Source organism: Rhincodon typus, chromosome 12 (genome assembly GCF_021869965.1).
Source record: "Rhincodon typus isolate 14 chromosome 12, sRhiTyp1.1, whole genome shotgun sequence".
Taxonomy (NCBI): domain Eukaryota; kingdom Metazoa; phylum Chordata; class Chondrichthyes; order Orectolobiformes; family Rhincodontidae; genus Rhincodon; species Rhincodon typus.
The window spans coordinates 23657926-23676707 of record NC_063343.1 but is presented as its reverse complement, the minus strand read 5'-3'; the positions used below and the strand labels follow the sequence as shown (position 1 = coordinate 23676707).

The following is an 18782-nucleotide window of genomic DNA, read 5'->3' as shown; positions in this document are numbered from 1 at the left end:
CCAGGTTTGATTCCAACCTCAGGTGACTGTCTTGATTGCCCAGAGGGCAGTTAAGTGTCAACCGCATTGCTGTGGGTCTGTAGGTCAGGCCAGATAAGGATAGCAGTTTCCTTCTCTAAAGGACATGAATGAACCAGATGGGTTTTTCCTGTAAATTGACTTTGGTTTCATGATTACACTGACCTGTGAATAAGGCAGGGAGATCAAAAAGTAATCAGGATGAGTAATTATGAATGTATTTTAACACATTGCTATTGTATCACTTGGTGCTTAAGAATTAACAACACAACTGGTATGAGTAAAGATGCAAGAAGTGACTGACATCTGCAAAGCAAACAGACAAGTCAAAAGTACAAGTCATGATGGAATCTGAAGCAGCTTGAACTAGTGGCACAGTGGCTCAGTGGTTAGTACTGCTGCCTCACAGCATCAGGGACCTAGGTTCAGTTCCAGCCTTAGGTGACTGTCTGTGTGGAGTTTGCATGTTCTCCCCATGTCTGCGTGGGTTTCCTCTGGGTGCTCTGGTTTCCTCCCACAGCTCAAAGATATGCAGGTTAGGTGGATTGGCCGTGATAAATTGCCTGTAGTGTTCAGGGAGGTATAGATTAGGGGGATGGGTCTGGGTGGGCTGCTGCAAGGTTCGGTGTGGACTTGTTGGACCAAAGGGCCTGTTTCCACACTGTAGGGATTCTGTACTAATTGAATTATTATTTAAAACTACAAGTCCGAACAGGTACAAAAACACCTCTCAATTTCTAACTTTCTCCATTGATGGTACTGCCTGTAGTTTAAGTTCCATACGCAGCTAATTCCTCTGCTACGTTACCCAAGGGAATATTTTACATGTGTGATAGTAACTGTTGGCGTACTTTTCAATTACAGCCTGATTTGTTTTTGTTCAGACTCCACACACATGCCCTTTCCAATGCAAGTCACTAGATAGCAGTCTGGAGTGGAAATCCTGAAACACTATTCCCCTCCCTTACCCAGGGCCGTAAGGTTACAGCTGCTGCTCTCACTTAGATCAGCAGAGACCAGGAATATGATATTCACTTTAATAAAAACAGGAAACAATGTAAAGCACACAGCAGGTTAGGCGGCAACCCTGGAGAGAGGAACAGCGATAATGGCCCTGGGATTCATTGAGGCAGGGTTTTGTAGAGTTAGGAGGTACCCAAACTCACTGGAGTTTTAACTTGGCTGTGTGGGTATGTGTGCATGTGTATGTCTCTCTCTCTCTTTCTTTTGAAACTAATTCCACCCAAGTTAATAAGTTAGATGGTCTGTTGAGTGGATAAATCTTATAACATGAGCCCACGTCCCAGAAGCAGGCTAATTTAGTGAGGTAGAGATCTTGGGGTCGGGTGTAGCACTTTCTGATTGACCGACATATTGATTGAATGACTAACTTAGGTGATTGTCAGTTGAGTGTTCAGATATTGTAAGATTGGGAAAGATCAGAAGTACAGTTAGAGGTTGGGGGAGAAGAGGGGTAAGATTGCAAGTCAGACTTTGCATGAGAGATCCAGGGTTGGTGATGGAATCAACAACAGTACCATCTCACCTGCGATAAATTGAATCAGAAGTAGATGGCTTCGTTTTAAGAACTGTCAAAATATTTTTATTTTATGAATAAAAGTACTCAATAGACTGTAGTCTGCAATATAGAACCATAAATAATAGACATCATTTCTCCTGTGTGCTTGGATTCGAGTTGAATTGGCGTGATAGGTGAAGGGTGAAAAGCTGGAACTATGCATGAGCATGAGCATGGCACTAAGTTGGCATAAGGAGTGTGAGAGCTTTGGGAATGGGTAGAGGACATTAGGTGCCATGGATGGGTCATGAGAGGACTCTTTTTTTAAATTTTATTCTTTCACTTTAATTTTTGGATGCAGTGCTGGAGCATCAAGGTAGAGTTTCTGTCCAGTCTGCATTGGCAGCTAGCAGCCTCTTCAGCTCTTCCTAGGTCATCCAGCCCAACTTCTAGACTGCAAGCCAAGACTGAAAATGGGGAAGGCACACAACCATTTTTAATGTTTGGGATCACAGAGGTGGGAATTGTCCTGCCTTTGAGCAACTGACTAGGAAACAGAAATCGGGTCTGAGTCAGGTCAGCTAAGTAAGTACATGGGAAGAGTTCCTATGCATACTAGGATATGCATGCAGTGAAACTGGCAAAGTTTGTTATCCATTTCAAGACCCGTTTAAGTGGCACTGGACTGCAATGAGAGTTAATTCTGGGATAAAGGTATAACTTAGGAAGTTAAGCAAGCAAATTGGAATTCATACAGTTGTGTCAACTTATCCACTGTCCAGTTTTACTCAATTTTGAGCATAGAGAGCTTATAATCTTGAAATAACTTGGTAACTTTGTTTATTTTCTAAGAAATAAGAATACAGCAAAAGAAAATGCAGTGGATTCCAGATTTCAAACTTAATTGCAATGCTGTGTTGCTGTAATTATGAGAATAGGTGTTTATTCAGCATACAGATGCTGAGACATGGACAGCATAGCAGGAGTTAAGACAATGATCTGGTCTCTGGTGACTATCCTGAAGCAGAGATTTAGCTTTGGAAATATATGACAAGTTTCTCTAGTGGTCTAATTGAGGGCAATTTCATACAAAGGCAGACACAAGCCAAGCAGTCCAAATTTGTCTACACTGAGAAAAGCTGATTTCAGCTTTGAATGTAGGCAGAATCATACAACTGGCCTCAATCTAATTTGAAATAAATAAAGGTAAAGTCGCCATAGTCCCAGAGGACCATAGGGCTGCTCCCTCATTGGAGACAGATGATGGTGGTGAATTTAACTAGCAAGTAGAGAAATAAAGAGCCAGCATTCTTGCTTCTGATTACTCTCTGGTGACTCCTGCTGCAAACTGTAGATGTGGGTGCCAGTGATAATAGCATGGGGCTCAATTGCGATATCCATTATACAAGTCAAAGCTTGAACATGACTCCCCCCACCCAGTCTATGTCAGGGTCTTCAAGATTAGGGGAATGAATTTGAAGAAAAAAATGAGATATGCAGAATGAGATTTCAGTAAGGCCTACTGTGTGCACGATAGTTGTATTCCCATTGTGAATATTCTATTAACGCTGTTGGAGACAAAACAGATGTTGTTGACTATTCCATTGAAAACAGAATGGTCAATGGGTAAGATTCCTTTACGGAATCTCGAATGTTTCAATGGAAAGCTACAGATTTTAATTTCAAAACAGCTTAGAAATTTACCAAATATGAACTGTGGTCTCTTTAATATCATTACACAGCACAGACCTAGTGAGATCATATATTAATGGCAAGCAGACAACCTGGTGCCAGTAAAGGACAGCAACCCTTGGGATTAGCTGAGGCTGCAATGAAAGGTATAAAAGAGAGCAACATGGAATCAGAGAAACCAATCAAGTTTATGTTAAGTTGCCAGCAGAGCATTTGTGGCAGGACACAGCCCTGTGGGAGGGATCACAGCTGCTTGAAGAGCAACAAGAGAAGTAATCAAACCAAGGAACAGTGCACTCTGCAGTAATTGTTCAGTCTGAAGAGGAAAAAGTCCATGATCTGATTTAAAACATTTATTAGAATTGCTTGGTGGATTTTTGGGTTAAAGATGTTGACTGGACCTTACATAAATGTTGAAAGTGGTAAGTTCTAATAATTAGTTGTCTCCTAATAATGTATGAGTTCCACATTTTTCAGTATTACATTACCATTTTTGTGCAATGGTAATGAAATAGAATTAGTATAAAACATACCGTAACTTGAGCTGTATAAGTCATTCTGCTATATAAGACAACTCCAGCCCAAAAAAGTCATGTTTGGTTATATTCAGCATATGAACTGATTCCCTCTTTTCAGCTACAGAGTGTAACTTGTTTTAGAAGATGGCCTTAATTTCCACCTCAAATTAGCATGTTTTAGTCATTAGTATCTACATTAGGCACAATGGATCAAGCAACAAAGACCACATTGTAATATGCATGAGAGTTTAAGACATGCCTAAACTTTGCATGGAATTCTGAAGGCATTTCAAAACAGTGAGGACCCACACCAGCAGTTCACGTTTATCCTCAGTGTGTACTTTGAGCCCCATTTTCTGAGGCTTCAAACGTTGACTTATACACCAAAACATATGATATTTTTTATAAATCAAGAGTTTACCAAAGTTTTGCTTGCATCATATTTTTGATGCAAGTGGATATGACAGTGTTTGAACAACATTGAAATGTGACCTGTCAAAATATTATATTTTATAAATGTAAAGTAAGGGTTATAATGCCAGCACAATGAGAATAGTTTCTTTACTCATTTCAAATTTCACATTGCTGTTAACCAGTTCATGTAATGTCATTAAATAGATTTGTTGGCTATAGCAGCTGCATTTTTTTTCTTTACTCTTTCATGGGCGTTGCTGGCAAGGCCTTCCCATTGGCTATCCCCAACTGCTGTTAGACTGAATGACTTGCCATTTGGTGACTTTAGACTTTGTAGCAGTTGGTAACAACTGAGTGACTCGCAAGTGACTTCGAGGATAAATAAGAGTCAGCTAAGTTAATGAGGGACTAGTGTCTAAGGCCAGGTCAGACGAGGATGACAAATACCCTTCCCTAAAGGTCATTAATGAGCCCAATAGGTTTTTATAACAAACGATGGAAGTTTCAGGGCAGCTTTACTGGGACTGACATTTTATTCCAGATTTATTAGTTAAATTTAAACTCTACTAAATGCCATGGTGAGGTTTGAACCATGTCCCTCATTAGTCTGGGCCTTTGGATTACTAGTTCAGTTACATTACCACTGTCACCATGTTCTATGTTTCACTCTTGTATGGATTCATATACTAACTGGTGTCAGCCTGATGTGAAACTGTTTTGCATGGAATACCATAATGAATAGTGCAGCTTGAATCCACAGTTAACAGCCTGACACTGAATGAAAATGATTGGACTTACCTGAAGATGTATCACTCCACTTTCTTTCAAACCCAGGCCTTAACACTTGATTTACATTATGTGCACATTTGTGATCAGACCATGCATCAAATTAATAGCTTAAAAGATTGCACAATTACAGGCATGAGAAAATTACAAATGTATATATAGTGCCCTTAAATCATCTCAATCATTTACAGCCATCCATTGGTATGCAAGCCCAAACATACATTGCCCATAATAATGACCACCACCAGTTTAGAGAGTTTCATTTATGAATTTCATATCCACCAATGTTTGCTCAGAGCCTGTCTTCAAGTCATAGTGTTTTTTTCTCACATACAGCAGGAATCAAAATCAAAATCATGTTTTGTACCTGCTGTTTCTTTTAATCCCTTATTATGGCATAAGTATAGGTTATATTAAAATTGTGGGTTCTTTCACATGCTGTACGTTAGGCACGTGAATGATCTGTGAACAAGTTCAACTTTAATTTTCATAATTAAAGAAGAGAAATATATGATGCCAGCTTGTACTTTCCTTGGTTTCCAATTCTTTGTTGATTTACACACATTTGATGTTGAACCTTATTCTAATGAGATTCATGACAACTAAGATAATCATTTAGCATTGGCAGAATGGGAGTGGGAGTGGGTATAATTTCGGGTCAAATTTCCAGGTCACACCCACTGGTGTAAATTGTCGAGAAATTTAGTATTTGAGAGTGAACTCTAAGCGGCTTTATTCTGTAAAAGAAAATAAATATTTGCATTTATGCAGCAGTTTCAAGACCTCAGGAAGACCCAAAATTAAAGTTTCAAGAATATGTATTGTTCAAATGAGCTGTTGATCTAAATGTTTATTTAATACTGAGAAATCTGTTACTAGTTTTAAAGTAGAATGCCTCATCGATAAATAAAAGTGCATTTCATAAAATCCAAATATCTTAACTATTTCAAACATATCACAATAAATTAAAAAGTTGCTGGCAATTAGCAGCACTAGGGTCATCCTGCAACATCACTGCCAGTGAGAGTGGCTAAGACTGGAATCCCACATGAGAAAGTAATGAAGCTCAGGAATGAATCTTTGAAATTTTCTGTTTAAAATGAAAATAACCAAAAGCAAGTTTTCTTCTGCCAAATAAACATTTATGTGTGTTTATTCACACTTATTGTTTTACTGTTTTAAGTAATGTTTGCATTTGGCTGTGAAACATCTGTCACATTGATATGTTAAACCAGCAGTTTGTCTGCAGGGTAGTGCTTTTTCTGACTTGTCACCAGTCTCACTGCAACTTATAAAATATAAGTGTGGCAACTGAGACTAAATTTTTCTATGCAGTACCTGGTTGTTCCTTCCTTTACTCCATCCACTAACAGTTATAAGTTGCTTTCTTTCAATTTTATTGGACTTACATTTCTGTGATTTTGATCCTTCTGACTTTCTTCTGAATCTGTCCACCCTCTTTGTTTCCCCATTTGCAAACACAAGGTTTTCTTTTGCAAATACCATTTGTCTTCTGCTCTATTCCACTCATCAGGTTTTGAGGGATTGTTACTGGCCGTCACTGTAAATCCCAGATGTACCGACATCAAACAACATGTCTCAATGTTAGATGTTCGTCAGAGATTATCTATTGATAACCAAGAACGCAACATTTCATCAGTATCCCACAATCTATTTAACACATGGCTTTGCTAAAAAAAATGATTGGGGAATGCAATAAGTTTCATTCCTCTCCAGGTTCCTCTTCAGCCCATGGGAATGGAGAATACCATCGTAAATGCCTTCCATCACCATGGTTTCCCAACCCCCTCAGTCATTTGGTAGTAGATGGGGCAGGGGAATCTTTTGCACAGGTGTATTTCATCGCCAGGCTTCCTCATTCCACACTCGTGGGATAGATGGATAATTTTGCCTCTTGCTACCTCGCTGCCTTATTCATCTGGTAGAGGGAAGAGTTGTATGTGCACTTTGCCTTTGAAGATGTTCACTTTTAAGGACTCTATGTGCTTTGAGTATGCAATGTTGCAACTCTGGCTGACAGTGTGTCTGCTTTGAACCTACCCTCTCAAAAATAAGTTGATTTGCTGTAATGTTTGTTTCATAACTTGTAATGTGTTTTACATAAACTAGGCATGAAGTTAATCAATTCTTAATGAGCGATTGATTATTAAACTACTATCATTAATATGATATATATAATTTAAGTCAGAGCAGGGACCTTGTTGGTAACACTTTTGCCTTGCAGTCTGAATTTTGTGTTCAAGCTCAAGTCCAAGACCTGAACACAAAAATCTGAACTGACAGACTTCCTCCATACTGCACTATCAAAAGCAGTGCCCCTTGCATAAGACTTTAAACTGAAGTTCCATCTGCCAACTCATTTGAGTATAATACATCCTGTGATATCATTATGAAGAAAAAGGAAGTTGACTTTAGTGTCCTGACCAACATTTCTCACAATTAATATCCCAATATCAGATTATCTGGTCATTATTGCATATTATTTTGAGAGAGTTCACGGTATGCAGTCAGCTGCTGCATTTCCTACATTACAACATTAACTTCAATTCAAAAAATACTCCTTGGCTATAAAGACTTACAGAATATCCTGAGGTCAGGAAAGTTGCTGTACTCATGCAAGTCTTCCTTTGTTCCATGACAATCCTTAAAGTCAGTGTGCAGTGTGCATTGCTTGGAGTATTATTTTAAATTTATTTTCTTTATCAAATCTGATTTATTTATCATTTCACCTGTCATTAGACTATGGAAAGGGTCAATATTCAAGGTGCAAGAACAGTAGCTGACTCACTCTAAACTGTATCATACTCAATAAACAGCCAGTTGGAGACAGATGACAGCAGCCTTTGATATCTTGATAGATAATGCCACTGTGAGGCGCAGCTGCTTTTGTGTCCAAATTGTTTTTATTTGAATTTTACAACCATTGTCCAAATTACATCAATAATATATTCAAAACATTGAAGACCTAAAATGATTGTGATATTTGATTAGATGACCCCCTTACACCTTAAAAGTACTGGAATCCTACTTTGCTTGATATCTTTTGGCACATTTTCAAATCTAAATCCAGGATGAATGCAAAAAGTAATTAGTGTACTGAATAGTTAGTGATAGAAACCAGACATCAAGCATTCAAGCTTCATATAGCAGCCAATCAAAGATGCTTTTCACTTTATCTTTTTTTAAACTGTTGACCAGGGATACCATTATCTGCCCATTTCTATCACACATTTTCTCTGCTGTAGCTGTGAAATTGAGTGAGTAACACTTTACCTCCCCTTCTGCTAAAGTTGGCTTGCTTCATCTGACACATATTGGGAAGTACGCACTGGCATAGAACAATGGGATGCTTATATCATACAAAGACTCCAGCTGCACTCTTATAATGTTAGACAGAAAATCTGCAGCCCATTTTATAAAAGTGGAATTAAGAGATACATTTCTTAACATTGTAGTCATAAAGATGAAAGATGAAAAAGTTACTTCTTTAAACCACCAAACTGACTTGGGTCATTGTGAGCTTGGTTAACGTCGCACTGAGCAATCGTTAAGTTAAAGGTAATACATCTTGAAATAGAAGTGACTTGTTTTTGTTGTGGCCAATAGATGACATTAAAATCATTTTCACCCAAAACGATCATTGATATGGCAGCAGAATAGGTAGGCGTTTCAAATCATCCTAGCTGCAGTACTGCATTATTTCTTCAGGAGAGGCCATTTCAATTCAGAAGCTTATGCATTCAGGGTGAACGAATAGTTTCTTTAAACTGTGTTTCAAACAAACACATCTTATTGACTCAACAAGCTAGCAAATATGACAGTGACCTCTAGCAATGCAATCATAAGCTGACAAAACAACTTAAGTGCTTCAATAACCTGAGGTATTTTCAGTATTGTTTTAAATAAATAGAGATTGACTAACACAGTGTAGACCTAACTGCAGAGGTATTAACCCAAGCTACCTACAACGGCAAACATGTGGTACTCAGCCCTCAGGAAGAATGTAGTAGTAGGTGGCGGAACCACCTGGGCTGCCTAGAGTTAAGACGGCGTATCTTTTAAATGTCAGCTCTGATTGCTAAAAATCTCTGATAAATCATGACAGCTAAGATAAAGAAAGAAGCCTGTTAACTGAAATTGCCTTAAATCCACTGTGACCTAATTCTTCAGCAGGTTTGAATTCCAGTGTAACTCATGACCCATTGCCCCCCTCGCATGAATCATTCAAAAATCTGCTTTGGGTTGACTTCTGTTACTTTTAGCTCTCAAGCTGAGTTTATGCTCAGAAAGCATTAGCCACAAAATGCACAATTTATTTTTAAAGGCTATAAGTTATGGTCAGTAACTTATTTCTAGCCTAATATGGTATGATATATTATTTAAACTGTGAATGTGTCAAAACAGAACCTTAGTGATTATACTTTGAGTAATTAATTGACTGTTTAGTGTTTTGGCATGCCCTAAGAATGTAAAAGGCATTGTATAGAATATGATTTGTTTTTTTTTAATCTGCTATTTCATCATATCTTTTGCCCCACTTTCAGCCAGAAAAGAAATGAGTGAACAAATGTTGAAAATGTCAAATTGCCTAACCTATCATGCATGCCAATTGCCTTAGATTGCAATGGTGAATGCTAAATAGGGCACAGCATGGAATATTCCCAAACTGATACAAGCATCCTGTGGGGTCACAACTATCATTATAAATGCTGTATAAAGCAGGGGAAAGAAATACAACTATTGAGAAACTTGAAGAACAACAACTCATGATTATACATGAAGCAGACCTTCAAACTCCTACTCAGGAAATGGATTGGGCAAATCTTCACCAGAAACATCTTGACATGGATTTGCTGCGGTGGGCATCCACTTGCTGTGTAAACATTATTGTGCTTGGCCATGCTTAAGTTATACCTGTGTGTGTGAGTGCACCTAACTCTGATCTTGCAGTCCATTAGAGGAAAGACAGGGCTAACATAGTCATACAGCACAGAAGCAGATCCTTTGGTCCAATTCGTTCATGCCGACCAAGTTTCCCAAACTAAACTTGTCCCAATTGCCCTTATTTTCCCCATATCCCTCTAAACCTTTCCTATTTATGTACCTGTCCAAATGTCTTTTAAATGTTGTAACTGTACCTGCCTCTACCACTTCCCCTGGCAATTCATTCCACATATGAACCACACTCTGAGTGAAAAGGTTGCCTCTCATGTCCCTCTTCCCTCTCATCTTAAAAATAGTTTTGAACTGCCCTACCCTAGGGAAAAGGCCTTTGCTATTCAACTTTTCTATGCCCCTTATGATTTTTTAAACCTCTAGAAAGTCACTCCTCAACCTCCTATGCTCCAGTGAAAACAGTCACAGTCTATCCAGCCTCTCCCTATAACTTAAACCCTCCGGTCCTGGCAACATCTTTGCAAATCTTTTCTGCACCCTCTCCAATTTAATAATATCCTTCCTATAGCATACAGAAAGCCATTCCTTCAGATGACGGTAGTGCTAAAATGACTGATGAAATGTAGGATTGGTGGACCTACCTGCTTACTTATCACTTCCTTGGATTTGGTTGGCAAAACAGGAAAGGTGCAAGTGGAGAATAAATCTATGCTTCAGTCTGGCAACCAAGTTCGCCCATCTGCTCTTTTTAAACATTGTGAACTGTGGGTCTTGAATTCTTTAATAGAATTATCAATTGAGATGAAGAAAGGTTTTGAAAAGCTGTTAGAATGTCTCAGAATGCAGGACACTATTGAACCTTTAAAATCTTGATATCACATTACCGCATGTATATCAAAAGCCATCACAAAGCCTCTGATAAGTTTGTAAAATATACCAAGCTTCACAAAAGTGTTTGTCCTCACCCAAACACTGTTTATAGAAAGAAATGTAATGAAAACATATTAAAAGGGCAGATTCGCAGCATGCGGCTAGGAGCCCAATACATCGATACATTCGGGGCCTCAAAGCGTCACTCTCAGGATGCTTATTTTTAAAATTTCAATGGTCTAATTGACCAAGAGATGAGCCTAGCACTCCTTTAAAGGCATCAAAAGCTGAGAATAGGAGGTAGGTGCCTTCCTGGGCGCCAATGGTAAAGGCACTGTTTGCTAGTATCTTGCTGAAGAGAGCAGACAGCTCCTCAGAGGGCCAATAGTATCAGTGGATCCAGAAATTGTCATAGAGGAAGGTCCAGTGCTTGCACTGTTATAGGCAGGTCTTAGAGGAAACAGGTAGAGAATAAACGTAGATCGTCTTTAATTGACCCTGCAACAAAAACAACAGTTATGTGCAACATGTACCAGGCGTTCAGATTCACCAAAATAAAGTTTGACAATTGCAGTTTGCACTAAACAGACCCCTTAACAAGCTCCTTGAGGAGCTTAAGAGAGCCTCAATTGGTGTTGAGAAAGTCTGCAGTTCCCTCCCCATCAAACCGCTACACCCTGCTCCTGCCCTCCCGCCATGGAAATTGCAAACCAACCCAGAGGCATTTGGATCCTGAGGACAACCTCAGGGATCATAATATTTAAGTCCCACCTGCACCAGGTCCTGACCCCACAGCCCTTTAAAATTTAGTTCAATTTGTCTCACTTTTAACTTTTAATTGGTGCACTTGGAATTTTCCACTGGTTGTCAACAGCTACGTCTCTTGAATTCTCACTCACTCACTACAGAAGCTAACAGAAAACTTAATTTGTGCATCTGTTCTACTAATTTGATGAAATATGTAAAATATATTGCAGCCATCTTCCTATAGACCTGTAAATAAGGAGATTCAAGTGGCTAAAACAGAGGAGAGATCTAACTTGCACAAAATGCATTAACTTGTACAGGTTTAACATTAAGCTGGTTAATGTGTGCAGTAATAGGAGACAGAATGTTATTTTGTTTTTGATCATTTATGTTATAACATTTGGAGCAATTAGGAAACTGTGTTTCACTCGTCAAGACTTAGGGTGAAATCTTGTTGAGGGGTCTGGAGTGTCATAAGCCAGCTGGAGAGCTAATGATCTGTGTTGCCACTTTCTGGGAAGGCTTGTCAAACCACATGCCAATGAGCCCATCAGCAATTCTTTGCCTGCAATCAAGACTCTGGGGGCAGAGATCCCACCCCAGCAAGACCTGGCTGCCAATCAGAAGCTGGCAGCTGTCTTGTGTCAGTAGTGCCATGGAGGAGACTGTGGCTATGGGTGGAGTAACACCCCCCACCCCCAAATTCCCTGGATCACAGAGGACCCAAGCCAAAAGTAAGCAATATGGTAGGGTGTGGTGTGTTCTCTAATTGAGGGTCATGAGAAGGGGCGGGTCAATAGCAAAGGCAGAGGGACAGCTCCCAGCTATCACTCCTTTGTCTGATGTCCAGTTCCTCCATCAAACTTTGATTGTTTTTAATCAAGGGACCCTCAGCCCCTAAACTGTCTTCAAGACATGGTGACAGGTCCTCTTGCATCTGGGGTAACACGAGCAGCAGGCTGAGGCCCTCAGGTGGTCCTTGATTGGCCATTATTGTCCGTTTATCAGCACTGGAGTGGGTCAGTTCTGGGTCTTCCCACCCAGGACCTAATTCTGGCAGAGGTGGGATTGCAGCTGTGTTTAGTTATGCCAACGCTTCACCTAAGCTTCAAGTTGCCCCTCTCTGGGACAGAATATTTCACTTTTGATCTATTTGAACATAATTTGAGCAGATTGTTGATATTGTTCTTGTTAAGATTCTGATGCGAGCTTTTTGTGGTTGATATATGCAAGCAGATCAGATGTTGTGTGAGGTACCATCCTAAACCCTTTGAAAAGATTTGCGTGTTTTGTTTTAAATTGGATTACCTTGAACACTGGATTGTGGAATCAATGGATCTTAAGACATTCTGGAGTATAGCCTGGCCTCTGAAATGCACTGTCACCATGCCCCTAAATTTCAACAGTATTACAGCACAGGCATCTCTATTTTAACACCAGCTAAGTACAAATATACCTGTTGACAATCCTATTATTGTATTTAGCACTTTTATGTGATTTTAATTACTGATATACTCCAGAAATTTAGAATGGAGTTTAAAATCCTGCTAAATTACTGGTAGGTTGAATGATAATAGTGTTAATGAGTTTACTTTTTTACTCACCTTTGTGAAATTTGGTTTTCTTGTGTTTTCCCAGTTCCAAGAAAATTACCCTTAGAAGCAGTTTGAATACTTTCCGTGGGAGCGATGTTATTTATTGACACAGAAAATAGCCTCTGCTGATTGTTTGTGCTACTTATCTTCAGTTTGTTTTGGGCTGTGATCTAGCTGTGAGGTATGATAAAGCCGAGAGGCTGAGAGGAGGAGGGTGAGGAGGACTGACCTTGTGGAGGTTGAAAGCTGTGTGGATGTGTTAAAAGCCGCAGTAATAATTTTGCAGAAGTGTTTGCTGACTGGCAAAACCCAGATTATATTGATGACCACTTTTAACCAGGTTCCTTAAAAAGAATAAACTGAATGGTGCGGTGGATATATTGGGCATTTAAATTACCAACAAGAGAAAAAAAGGTATTTTACCACTGAATTAATTAATTGATGTAAACTAGTTTTCTTACAGGACATCAGCAAGGTTTGCTAGTGGACATTAAACTTAGAGCTAAGCAACCCCACAATAAGCAGATTGGATCAAAACTGTCTCATCCATTTATGAATGGTGTTGGAGAAAGAAGAATTAACTGGAGGACACAACTTTCTGAATGTTCCCCACCCCTCCCCCACGTCAGTGGTGGAAAAATCCAGCAAATGAGCACAAAGACAACACTAAAGTATTTACAAACATCTTTAGCCAGAAGTATTTAATTGAGTATTTAATTGTATTAAGGTGAAGAGATTCACCCCTGCTGATATATATATATTTGCAGATGGAGACAGTAGTTTAGGGATTTGGAAGTATCAAATTATAACCTAAATCTCTGCAAAAGTATTGTCATATAACAACAATCTATATTGACATTGCACCTTTAGTATGATAAAATATTCTAAGCTGCTTCACAGGACTACTATAAAATGAGTAATGACACTGAGCCACATAAGGAAGTGTTAGGACAGATGGACTAGAACTTGGTCAGAAAGTTAAATTTTAAGCATACCTTAAAAGAGAAAAGTGAGGTAGAATGGGAGCTTGGGACTTAGTTAGCTATAGCTAAGGTCAGTAAAAGCAGAACAATTAAAATGGAGTACAGCATTAGAAGACCATGCACATATTGGAGTGTTATGGGGATGGAGGGGATTACAGAGACATGAAGGAACAAGGGCAAGGATGGATTTGAAAATAAAGATGAAAATTTTAATAACAAGGCACTGTTTAAACTGAAATGTAAACATGTAAAGGTTATGTTCCAGTTCTTTTCTCCATACGGTATTGAAGGCTGGGTCTTTAAATTTATCCAAGGCTGAGTTAGATAAACTTTTGAAAGAGAAGGGAATCAAGGGTTATGGGTGCCATCAGAAAAGTGGAACTGAGAACACAACTAAAACAGCTGTGACACTATCAAATGGTGTAGTGGGCCCAAAGGGCCAAATGGCCTATTGCTGATCCCAAGTCCTATGTTCCTATATTCAATCCTTCACCAGCTGGATATCTAATTAGTAATAGATTATTTAATTTAGCTTCCTACTGAGGAACAATATCAAGAAATGGTTACTGTCAGTGTATACATAAAAGGGTGTGGGCCTGTTGTAATACTGGACCAGTCATGCATCTGACCAGGCTCTCACATACATCTAGCCACTGTCATATTGAATGGCACAACAAGCTTGACAGCCTGAATGACCTACTCATTTTCCTATGTTCCAATCTACAACATTGACATCTACCTGACAAAATGGAAATCTTTTCCAGTATACTGTCCACTAAAAAAAGGACAAATCCTATTTGGTCAATTTTAGACCCATCAGTAAATGATGGTAGTTGTGTTTGATGTCACTGTCAAGGGCCACTTAGACACCAATACCAATGCCCAGTTGAGTTCTGCCAGGATCACTTAGCTTCATGGAGAAGAAACTGAACTTTAGGAGTGAAATGGGAACCACTGGCCTTGACCTCAAGCACCATATAACCAACTGTGACATATAGAGAGAGTGTTTCCTTTTGTGGGGAAACAGTATGACTAGAGGCCATCAATTTAAGGTAGATACCAAGAAATTAAATAGAGAATACAGGAGGAGGTTCTTTAACCACAAAGTGGTGAGACAGGAGAACTTGCTACCAGACGGAATGGTTGAAGTGGGTAGAGTAGATGGATTTAAAGGACAATCTATACAAAAGAAGGGAGGAGAAGGAAATAGAGAATTGCAGTGACAGATCTAGATGAGGAAAGATGGGAGGAGAGCCAAGTGGATCATAAACACTGGTCTGGACTAGATGTGCTAAATAACCATTTTCTATCCATATGTCCTATGTTAGCAAGGAAACATGACCATCTGAAGTTCCCTTTCAAGCTACATGAGTCTGCTTTGAAAATGTATCTCCTTACTACTTATTTTCTGAGTCAGAATCCTGAAACTCCTCACTCCATCTCATGAAAGAATCAAAAAGGTGCCAAATTTTAATATCAAGTTCACTTTATTTTTATTTTTCAAGATTTTTGATTTTGTCCTTCCAAATTTGAGGTGTGTATTGAGAGATTGTTTTCTGAAAATAGTAATCTAAGAAGAAGTACTCATGGTTACTGGTATATCACAAATAGCATGGCTATAGAAACAATTTGAGGTTTTCAATTAAAGAATATCATACAAAATACAAATTAATATAATATTAAAATAGTTGGCTGGAATGTGTTTTTTGTAATTTTTTACTGGATGTGTAACTTATAAATATGTTAAGAAATCATAATGTCAGCACTCCACATGCTCTTCTGTTGATTTTCTCCATCTCTGCATCCATTGTCTTATAACCTAACATTGGTATTCTTCACCTCATCCCTTCACCCCATCCCATCCCATCCCTTCGCCATTACCACCAGCTCATTCAACCAAAGCTTCTGTATCTTTGGAGTTATTTAACTGAATTTTGTCTACCTTTCCATCTACCTGCCTTGTTTCAATAAACAATTTTCTTCACCAGTATTTATAGCTATCAATCCTAAACTTTCCATTCCACTCCCGTTTCCTCATGTTTGCGACGCACCATATCAATATCTCCCACATTTAAAAATGTTTTGAGGCATTGCACAAGTTACTGGTGTGGTTTATCCTGGAAAATGCATTTTGTGTCATGGGATAATTAAGGAACATGCTTTTCATCCTTTAGTGGTGGAGCAGCTGATCCCAGAACTGAGTCTGTTACTGAAATTATTGGACCATGAGTACCTGAGTGCCACGACCCGAGAGAAGACAGTGACAGTAAGCAGCATGTTGCAGAGACTTCAACCACCATCTGGTCAGTGACATCAGCAAATTGCTTTACTCCCTACACTAAATCAGAGTTCTGGAGTTGAGATTATGCCAGAGTTTATGAAGTATTAAACTTTGTTTGCAATTGTATTTTCCTTAACTTCGTTGCTCACTCACAATCTCGTTCCTTCCTCAACTGGGAGGGATGCACGATAATCTAGATTTTGTCACCATTACCGTCGCTGTCACTGTATAGTGACCAACATGAGCTGTGTCTAAAAGGAGTTAGCTCCCAAAGTGAAAATCTCTGGATCCCAAAGGGCTTGATCTTACACCACAAACCTGTCCCTAAGTCCGAATTAGTCAACCTCTTTCATTTGTAAAATACAAAATAAATGACACACCTGACCATAAGGGTTCTCGTCTGGATATTTTTGATTTATTTTTAAATGTTATGTCTTCAAGATATGTTATGACACATCTCTGGAGCAGGTGGGACTTAAATCTGGCCCTCCTGACCCAGAGGTAGAGATACTATTACTGTGTCATAAGATCACCAGGTTAGGGCTAAAGCTATGGCCAGCACACTAGGGGATGTTCTGCAATTTAGTCTGCAACTTTTGTTGTGACATAACAGAGGCAGCACTATTGTATATTTATATATATGCTTTATGCAACCTTAGATTGAAAACTTTTGACACTTAATGCTTGAAATGGAAAGTGTTCTGTTCTCTTCACTGGCATCCCACACCAGTTAGCTGGGTTTCAGAGAATCATAAAAACAAAACCACAACCCAGAAAGAAGCCATTTGACCCAATGAACTCATGCTGTTAATGAAAAACTACCCAGTGTAATCTCACCCTTCACCACCCACCCCACTTTCAATTCTTAACCCTATAGATTGCAACTCTTCAGGTAGTTATTTCCCTTCTGAACATTTTCATACACATTCTGTTTAAAATGGTGTTATCTTCTGTAATGAATGTCATTGAAATTTCACTTTGCCATTGGAGCGAATGTCACATTGCTGTCTTATTTTTAAGTTTGGTTATAAATCAAGAATGTTTATAACCTGTAACATCTGGTGATAAGTTCATTCAACAGTTCCATTGTATGGAGCTTTGTGTGGATCCATATGATAAAACAGAATTATCAGCTTTTACCCTTTATCATGTAAAGATATGCAAAAAGAGCAAACTTTTGCTTCAGTTCCTGGAAGAGATTAAAGCAGTTTTGTGCTCGCTAACAATTTCCAGATACAATGAACCAAATGGTTTAACAGCTTTGAAGTTTTACAGGGATTTGACAATGTTGTGCCTCTTCAGGACTATTATGAGTTTCAGCTAACTCTTAAAGTGAGGCTTACGTCAACCACATTTAACTGATGGCAGAAATATTTCAATGACTGCTTCATTTACAAAACTCTGATCTCTCAGAGTCATAGAGCTGTACAGCACGGAAACGAGTCCTTTGGTCCAACTCGTCCATACCGACCAGATATCCTTAATTAATATTATCCCCTTTGCCAGCATTTGGCCCATATCCCTCTAAACACTTCCTATTCATATACCTATCCAGGTGCCTTTTAAATGTTGTTATTGTACCAGCCTCCACCACTTTCTCTGGCAGCTCGTTCCATTCACACACCACCCTCTGTGTGGAAACATTGTCCCTTAGGTCCCTTTTAAATCTTTCTCCTCTCACCTTAAACCAATGCACTCTAGTTTTGGTCTCCCCCACCCTGGGGAAAAGACCTTGGCTATTCACTCTATCCATGCCCCTCATGATTTTATAAACCTCTATAAGGTCAGCCCTCAGCTTCTAATGCTCCGGGGAAATTAGCCTGGCCTATTTAGCCTCTCCCTGCGGCTCAAACCTTTCAACACTGGCAACATCCTTGTAAATCGCTTCTGAACTGTTTTGAATTTCGCAACATCCTTCCAATAGCACCGCAACCACAATTGAACGCAGTATTCCAAAAGTGGCCTAACCAATGTCTTGTATAGCTGGAACATGACCTCCCAACTGCTATACTCAATGCACTGACCAATAAAGGCAAGCATACCAAACGCCTTCGTTATCCTATCTACCTGCAACTCCACTTTCAAGGAACTATGAACTTACACTCCAAAGTCTTTTTATTCAGCAATACTCCCCAGGACCTTACCATTGAGTGTATAATTCCTACCCTGATGAGCCTTTCCAAAATGCAGCACCTCATATTTGTCTAAATTAAATTCCACCTGCCATTCCTCAGCCCATTGGCCCATCTGATTAAGATTGTGTTGTATGCTAAGGGTACCTCCTTCACTGTCCACCACACCTCCAATTTTGGTGTCATCTGCAAACTTACTAACAATATCTCCTTTGTTCACATCCAAATCATTTACAGTAATCTGTGTCGGCATGTGGAATTCATTAATACTTAATTGACAGCTCAATAATTTGTACAATATGTCTGCTTA

At 39.1% G+C, this 18782-nt stretch overlaps 1 protein-coding gene across 1 annotated transcript in view; it reads left to right on the top strand.

Moving 5' to 3' along the window:
* Positions 1–3486: 3486 nt before the first annotated feature.
* afap1l1a (actin filament associated protein 1-like 1a) overlaps positions 3487–18782 on the top strand; it is a 99464-nt gene continuing 84168 nt past the window's right edge. Inside the window, exons 1-2 of the mRNA XM_048603572.1 lie at positions 3487–3651; positions 16234–16362. Coding sequence (XP_048459529.1) covers positions 3618–3651; positions 16234–16362 — 163 coding nt within the window. The 5' untranslated portion in view covers positions 3487–3617. The remainder of the gene's footprint in view (positions 3652–16233; positions 16363–18782) is intronic.